The sequence below is a fragment of the Rhamphochromis longiceps genome, linkage group LG19 (genome assembly GCF_057381845.1).
Source record: "Rhamphochromis longiceps isolate RC_006_pf linkage group LG19, R_longiceps_female_GT1.1, whole genome shotgun sequence".
Taxonomy (NCBI): Eukaryota; Metazoa; Chordata; class Actinopteri; order Cichliformes; family Cichlidae; genus Rhamphochromis; species Rhamphochromis longiceps.
Window position 1 is genome coordinate 31,599,111 of NC_140575.1, and position 8,063 is coordinate 31,607,173.

The 8,063-nt window shown below is 43.4% G+C and overlaps 1 protein-coding gene across 3 annotated transcripts; it reads right to left on the reverse strand.

The window, feature by feature from the left end:
* Positions 1 to 5,924, reverse strand: rps6kl1 (ribosomal protein S6 kinase-like 1). 3 transcript variants are annotated; one of them, XM_085391310.1, is made up of 12 exons: positions 5,724 to 5,924; positions 4,927 to 5,023; positions 4,567 to 4,739; positions 4,164 to 4,288; positions 3,872 to 3,964; positions 3,650 to 3,697; positions 3,106 to 3,238; positions 1,531 to 2,973; positions 1,346 to 1,435; positions 767 to 849; positions 594 to 689; positions 1 to 498 (listed from the first exon to the last, which is right to left on the reverse strand). In XM_085391310.1, exons 2-12 carry the CDS (start codon positions 4,959 to 4,961, stop codon positions 388 to 390), a joined length of 2,430 nt encoding a protein of 809 aa, XP_085247436.1. In that variant the 5' UTR covers positions 4,962 to 5,023; positions 5,724 to 5,924; the 3' UTR covers positions 1 to 387. The 3 variants fall into 3 exon arrangements, with proteins under 3 accessions (XP_085247436.1, XP_085247434.1, XP_085247435.1); XM_085391308.1 differs by having other exon boundaries at positions 4,927 to 5,043; positions 5,724 to 5,923; XM_085391309.1 differs by lacking the exon at positions 5,724 to 5,924 and adding an exon at positions 5,532 to 5,711 and having other exon boundaries at positions 4,927 to 5,043.
* Positions 5,925 to 8,063: the final 2,139 nt, after the last annotated feature.

Below are 8,063 nucleotides of genomic sequence, written 5' to 3' on the forward strand. Positions count from 1 at the left end.
GTAACAATTTATTGCCTATTTATTCATTCTTCATTATTGTTTTTCTACATCAAGTAGTCCAAAATTAGTAATTTTTTCAATTGTCACATGTTAGGTTTAGTTGGCATCGGTTTTCATGCACGGTGATACTGAACTTGTAAAACTATCAAAATGACATCAAATATATATTAAGTTACATCTCAAGGGTTTAAAATAATCCATCTTGTTTCACTGTCCATGTGACAGTTCACCATTTTTGTTTCAGTTTTTATTTTGTCATATTTCTTTGGGAAGCACAAAATTCAAATGAAACCAGTATGCGGTGCTACAACTGTTAGGGCCACGTTAGGATGCTCGGATTCAGCCCAGTGTTTCAAGTCCAGTGTAACACACAGGGATCATCTCCTGCTAGCAGCTCAGAGCCTTCCAGGAAACTCCATTGAAGAAGGGATGACATTTGATGTCACTTACACCCCCACCTCCAGAGCCAAGGCGATAACCAGCATCGAACTGGAGCAACTGTAAGTGAAAATGAGTAGAAACACAGTTTAAAACTTTTTGAATACACTCTTTATAACAAAAGCCTTGCAGATCTTTCAACCCTTAACTCTAACCTCGGTAAGCAGAGAAGCGGCCGCGGTGCTCAGGTGGTCGGGGATGAGCAGCTGAGTGTGGGAGTGGATTCCTGCTGGGTGGAGCTGCCACAAAGGCTGCGGGAGAGTCAGAACCAATATTTTGCAGGGATGGTACAAAACTTATTAATATGCTTGGAGAGCGTTTAGCTTACCATTCCTGTAAGAAGTTCGAACAGCAAAGCCCCAAGACTCCACCAATCGCAAGACTCTGTGATCTGGGACACTCCGCCAATTTCTGTCAACAAACATCAAGCTGAGCTGAGTTCAGGTATCACTGATGTTTCCTGAAGGTGTGTTTCTTGTTATCGCTTTATATTCACTTGCAATGTGTCGAGTTGGTTGAGATGAATTTAAAAGGCTCTACAGCTGAGTGAATGTGGCTCAGCCAATAGAGTGGCCAACTGCCTAATTGGAACGTTGGTGGTTTGATCCCTGGCTGCTCCAGGCTGTGTGGCAAAGTATTTTTGGGCACGACACTGAACCTCTAAGTTTGTCCTGATGCTGGATCACAGTGTGAATGGTAGACAGAGAGCACTTAGATGTAGAAAAATGTCCTTGTGTGAAGGTGTTTTGTATAAGAAGAGTAGAAAAGTGATATATAGAGACCTCTCCACTTACCATGAAGTACCCAACTTCTTGTTCAGGACAAAGTGGACCAAATGGACATTGCCACTAGGTGGCAGTTTATGCTAAGGAGTAAGCAAGGGTGCCAGCTTAGAGTGAAGTCTTACCGGGAGCACAGTACATCTGTTCCATGGATTTGGAGCTGATCTCTGACTGAACCTCACTCCACTGGCTGAAGAACGTCAAACACACCTTTCCTGTGAAAACATTATAGCAAATTAAACTCAAATACAGCACAAATTGGGTTTTTTATCATGTGGTCTTTGACAGTTGCTAGATTTGATAGCGTTACCGTTGCTAGTGAGCAGAACATTTCTAGGGTTAAGATCCCGACACAGGATGCCTTGCTGATGCAAACTCTCCAAGGCCAACAAGATCTGTGCCCCCCAGATGCGCACTTCATTCTCAGGAAGCCCCCAACAGGTCTGCATGGCCTTATCTGCAGCCCCGGGTGACTTGATAGGGAACCGAGGCAGATGGCACCACCCATCCACCTCTATGATCTGGTCTTCTCTTTCACCATCTGGTCTTTCTGGTTTTATAAAACCATCCACATCCTCTCGCTTCCTGTTGGGCGGGGCATCATGAGGGCCAGAGGAGAACCAGCCTACAGATGATCCCTTTGTTGTAGGTGCACGCTTCTCTCCAGGGCTTAGCAGCTCACGGGCTTCCTCTACTCCTTCTTTTGCCTCACTTGAGCAGGCTTCCCCTTTATTACTGAGCCCTGAAAAAGCCAAAGGAACCCTGGAAAACATGTGCTTTTTTTCTGTAACACTGAGGCAGAGTGAAGCTGAGGAAGGCCAAGAACTGTCCGAGGTGATCTGTGTATCTCTGTGGTCAGAAAATACTACTCTGTCTGTACTTCTGATAACTACCATTCCATTTCTTTCTTCCACAGTGGGACTGCTGCGTTCCTGCTTTGTGTTTAATTCTGCTGAGTTTACACCTAAAACAGATCCCTGGGGAGAGCCATTCATATCCCATGAAGCCCTGCCATGGATCTGGGTTTGGCAATGAAGAGGAAGATGCAAGATGGCAGGACTAGAACTCAAAACATTTTCACCGTTTTGTGACCCTGCTTTAATAAACGAGTCCAGATTCGTATGAGGTGCAGTTCGTTCTAGGGATAAATCAGCGTCAGTCAGTGCATAGGGGTTTGTTTTCTCACAGTTGTGCACTGGATCCGCAGCTTTCCAAGCCACTTCGAATTCGGAGCTGCACTCTATCAGCCCCATTCCAGGTTTCTTTTTATGGAGCTCCGACATGACGTCGAGAGCTTGACTGACACGAGCGCAGGAGAGAGGAAGAGCTGGCTTTTCCTGAGTTTCGCTGGAGTGCAAACACAAACTAGGAGCTGGTGGATGGATGTGAGTTTTGACCTGTGTCCTCGTCGGGCCAGACAGCAGAGTGAGCCGATCAAGCTTGGTGTAAAAAGACGCCGCCGAGCGTGTGTTCTGCAGACAACCCGTCTCTTCGATGTAGGAGTGAGTCCCGCAGCTCTCCAGTCGCTGCTGCGTCTCATCCCACGAGGTAGGGAAGTCTGCGTCGGGGCTTTCGTCGTTTAGTTTCTCAGGAATCACCGCTGCACTTCTGCTCTGCTGGTAGTCTGCGCTGATTGCAGGTGAGGTCCGGCTGGTCTTCAGCTTGGTGTTATGATGGCGAGAAGCGAAGCATTCTGGGTGTTCCTTGGCCTTCTCGTTCCTCAGTTTATGCAGCTTGGAGAAAAGCCTCCCACCTACAGAGAAGGAGCAATGCAAAAAACAAACAAAACAAAAGAAAAAAACCCTCTATATTACACTCCATTACTGTTACCAAAAATCCATCCACATTGTTCCAGCAGCAGTGAGAGCAGTGGTTAAACGCTCACCTTTGACATGCTCCAAATGCAGATACACAGCATCCTCACTGACGTAATATCTTAGCAGCTTAACCATGTATGGCACCCCTTGAGGAATGATGGTTGGCTGGTCCCTGCTCTCCCAGCTAGACTTAACCAGGCTCTGGAACATAATGAGCATGACTCATATAGTTATATATAAATTAGCATTTTCTAGATGAGAAAGACGCAGGTGCATTATTACTCATTCAGGCGTAGATTAACCACTGCTTGGATTGACCCTGTAGGTCCAAGTGCCTGTCTGCTGCAATGTCTATCTGTACACTGAAATATGAGGTGCACTAGCACTGGCTAAAAGGGTGAGAGCTCTTAGCCTTGATTAATGTGGAGTGATACTCTGGGAGACAATCAGCATCGACTAGCCTGCAACAGAATACAACAACGGTGTTGCTGCTAGACAGCCACCCTCCCCCTCAAATCATCTCAACTATCTGTGGACACGTGTTGGCCAATGGATGTGTTTTTATAGGTATAATTTTGTTGATCAACTGGCTACTATAGAGCGCACACTCACCTTTACCACAAATGTCTCCTTGTTGACCATACTTTGCACAATTAGGACCTTAAGAATGAGAAATAACACCTTTAGCCTTCCACATAAAAGCGGGTAAATTATTACAGCAAGTTTCAAGGTTGGAGCGCAGTTGATCATTGACACTTTCACTGTGTGCTACAAGGAGTGCAAAAAGGCAAAAGAAACAATAAAAATCAAAATTAAAACAAAAGTCTTTCATACCTTGTCAGCCACACCCACAACCTTACACATCTCCAGATCCTCCACGGGTGAACTCAGGTGTCTGATTGGACGGAACCTCAGACTGCTGTAGCCCTGATGACACAGAAATCAACCGGATCTCAAGTAAGAATTTGAAACTTGGTTTGTGATAGTAGGCACTAAATGTTTTGTCCTTTGAGAAGAGTACAAGCAAGGACTGCTGAGCTACAATATGTTACAACCCTGCATACAGATCAACAAACAAGATGCCTTTTTTTCTTCTCTTAAAAGCAGCAAAGGATGATTGTCTTACCCCTAAATGAGAGCTCCCTTTCCCCAGGTTATCCTGTAGATGTGTTATAAAGATTTCTTCTGCTCTCTTCAAATACTGGGTTGTTTTCCTCTTCACAGCCTCCCGACGATCCTTGTTCGGATCCACTGCAAAACAATTAAACTCAGTCTCACACCAGTAAAAGTGGGTAAAACCTTGGCTTTGGGAATATATTAAATGCCACAAAGTACCTTTGATCTATAAAACAGCAGCACACACCTAAAATATTTGGCCAGCAAGCAAATCTGTGCTTAACCTTTGGTTTATGACTTCCTGTTTTTATACTCGTTCACATCTTCCCATCACATGTCTTGTGCAAACATGCATTTCCATGTTCCCTATTCACTCTGTCACGCAGAAAAGAGACCAGATATTTTCCACTTACATTGAACCCCATTTAGCAGCAGGTCCACGCCGTTCTTGTAGTAACTGAAAGCTGCCTCATAGTCCTCATTCACCTCACTGTCCAGTGCCATGCGGATCTGCTTGGCCGCCTCCACCAAGTAATCTCTTTTTGCCATCACTTCTTCTTTTGGACCCGTCAAGGTCCAGCTGGGCCTGTGCATAGCAGGGAAAGTTAGACATTACTCTTAAATAAATGGAACTATATTTAAATATAGTTGAGATATGAGCAAACTGCCTAATCACAGAAACAGAAACTGAATATAAAACTTGGGTATGTTAATCACACTGCTGCTGTGAGGCTTTTAAAATGATATTAAAACAACACAACCGTTCAGATTACCTTTGCTCTTCAGTCTTATCAACAGCAGGGCTCATCTCTGCCCTCGATCACTGGAATCAGAGCGTGTCTGCTCCCAGTGACTCCAAAACGTGGGTCTCTGCAGAAAGGCATGATCATCTGAGCGAGCACAAGCAAAGAGTTAACCGTCAGAGCAGAACAGGAAGTGAGTGCAGGCTTTGCTCTTCTATTTGTGATGAATGGAAAGAAGCAGAGCAGAAAATGTCCAAGATGACAGAGAGATGACTCAGAGCACTGAGGCTCATAGCTGTATGTCTCATAAATGCAATGTTTTTTCCTTAAAATATGATAAATACGCAAAGGCTTGCCTGAAAAAGGTGTAGACACAAGGACTCCCAACTGTACATGCTATAAAAACTGGGGTAATCGACTCGCACAAATCACATGACAGTGATCACTTCCAAGGAGCAAAAGTATGTGCTAACAAGAGGCTTGATTAAATTTTTAGTATGCCATTTATAACATTAAATGAATGAATTATCAGGCTGCATGCGGAGGCTATGGCTCAAAAGAAAACCTTCTATATATGAAAATCCTATATCCCCCCTCCAGTTCAGTCTACACTGAAACATCAGAGCCATACACACCCCATCCAGCCGTGGAGGCGTCATCATCTGAGAAGTGTGAGCCACACAGACCCATCTGCAGTCTCCTCCATTATAATCCATCATCTTCACAACATTCACCTCATAGCCAGTAAGCTAGCAGTGTATCATGATACATAAGTGCACTAACACCACAGAAAACACGTGTAACCCGCACAAATGCACGCTGTGTACCTGATGCAAGGCGAGCATGGCCTGGACCCTCCGCCCCAGCAGCATCAGCAGCAGCAGCAGCAGCAGCCCGTGTCTTTAGCAACCAGAACACATCATCCCACAAGCAGGACAGGAGGAGAGAGCTCAGGCGAGGCTGCTGATTGGCTGAGCATGATGTCACTTTAGGGTACCATTCCACACACAGAGACCACTTCCCCCCTGTCATCCTGACAGATGCTAGAGGATTTAAAGAGAGAGTGCTGTATTTGTGTTGACTGACTGAAGGCTATTTTCAGCCCAGATTTATTTATTTATTTATGTAATTAAAAATAATGGATTTTCCTCAGATTTCTCCAGACAAATCGCATTTAAAATTATTCATTTTATACAACAATCGATTATTTTATTTTTTTAATGTCGACCATGTACAGTTAATGAAAGGTTCCTCCTGTTTAGAATTGATAAGCTGCTGGGTTTTGGTGGGTACTTGGTACCAGATGGAGCCACGCTCCAACCAGAGCACAAAGGCAAGTCCTCCCCCACCCCCTCACCCACCCAAGGGAGGGATTGGGTTACGGAAGTGGGAGGAAACTCCAGCATGTCCCTGGAAGAAGGGGGAGAAAGAGGGGCATAAGATCAAATGCTGTAACCTTATCCAAAAGGGGAGGGGTATTAGTCACCACAGAGGGTTTTTTTTTAACCCATCCACAATTAAATCAAATCAAATTTTTATTTTGTTTTAATTCAAACTGAAGCAAAATAACCCAGTTGAATGATAAACTTTGATTTTAGCACAATGTAAGACAACATTTATGACAATCACAATACAGGAGACCAAGAAGATATCCGGGTGTTGAATGTTTCATGATAGGAACCATGATGTCACTGTGTTTGTAGATCGTCTGATTAGTGGGATTGTATGCAAGCTGACAAATTTCTCCTGAAATATCTGTAAGATGATTCTCACTTCCCTCAGTGTCATAGGTAGTAGAACTTCAAAGTATCTGGCCTTGTGACATAGATATCGTTTCCCACGGCGATCGTGGCTCAGGAGTTGGGAGTTCGCCTTGTAATCAGAAGGTTGCCGGTTCGAGCCCCGGCTCGGACGGTCTCGGTCGTTGTGTCCTTGGGCAAGACACTTCACCCGTTGCCTACTGGTGGTGGTCAGAGGGCCCGGTGGTGCCAGTGTCCGGCAGCCTCGCCTCTGTCAGTGCGCCCCAGGGTGGCTGGATATGTAAAGCGCTTTGGGGTCCTTAGGGACTAGTAAAAGCGCTATATAAATACAGGCCATTTACAGTTACAGGCATGTACACAGTTTTTGTCTTTTGTATTTCGGTTTTATTGAAAGAGCAGCATTAAAGACAAAGCAGTTGTGCTCTTGCTTGAAGAGCTTCTAACGTATTCAGATGTGACAGCTGCTGTTATCTGTAGTCTAATACTCCTCTTATTATCTGTGACATCATTTCATGGCCATAAACATTTTATTAGAACAGCATCACTGACCCTTGAGATTAGTGCACATGTGTGCATTATGCATACTATCCTTGGACTACTACAGGTCCATGACAGGGTTCCTGTTGTTTGTTTTCTTTATTTAATCTGATGTATGAAAAAAACAGAATTAAAAGAGGATTATGGCGAATCTTTATCTTAGTACTTATGGTGAGAAACTTGAGTTTTTAGTATCAGAAAATAAATCCTGTATGAATTCTGTGAAATGTGTGTATATGTTTATTTGCATCGCATGATAACAGCTTATCTTCAGCTGCAGTTTAAAACAGTTTATTATCTCCTTTAAACTCCTGTAAACTCTCCAGTTACATGAAAGAACTGCTCAATTAGTTCACTTTGATCAATGAAAGCTAAAGTGATTAATCTGCAGTAAAAATCACATTTTATACTCAACTTTATGCGCATGTTAAATTCTGATTGTGAGTCTTAATGCCCAGCCGCAGATAGAGCACACAGTTATTTAAACCCCTGTTTAACATGTGAACACTGGACAAATGTGCACCACTGTGTCCCTATTTGTCATATTTTGGTTCATGTTTTTCTATTGGACTTGTGTGCAAAAATGTTTATCTGAATACAGTAAGAATTGTTTTATCAAATTCATGCATTTTTTCCTGTTTCATTTGATTATCTAGAACTATTTTAAATCTGAAGCTAAATTTGTGTGGCATAATTTCATAATGATATAATTTATGTGCATAGACAATTGTTCACTTTATTTGAATGCTTCAGTTTAATTTTATTCAGGAAAAGATGGCCAAAAGCCAGTGCATCACAGAAAACACAGGGCATAAGAGATTACAGAAGACTCGTATCGATCACAATACGGCAGATGACCGAGAGATAAAA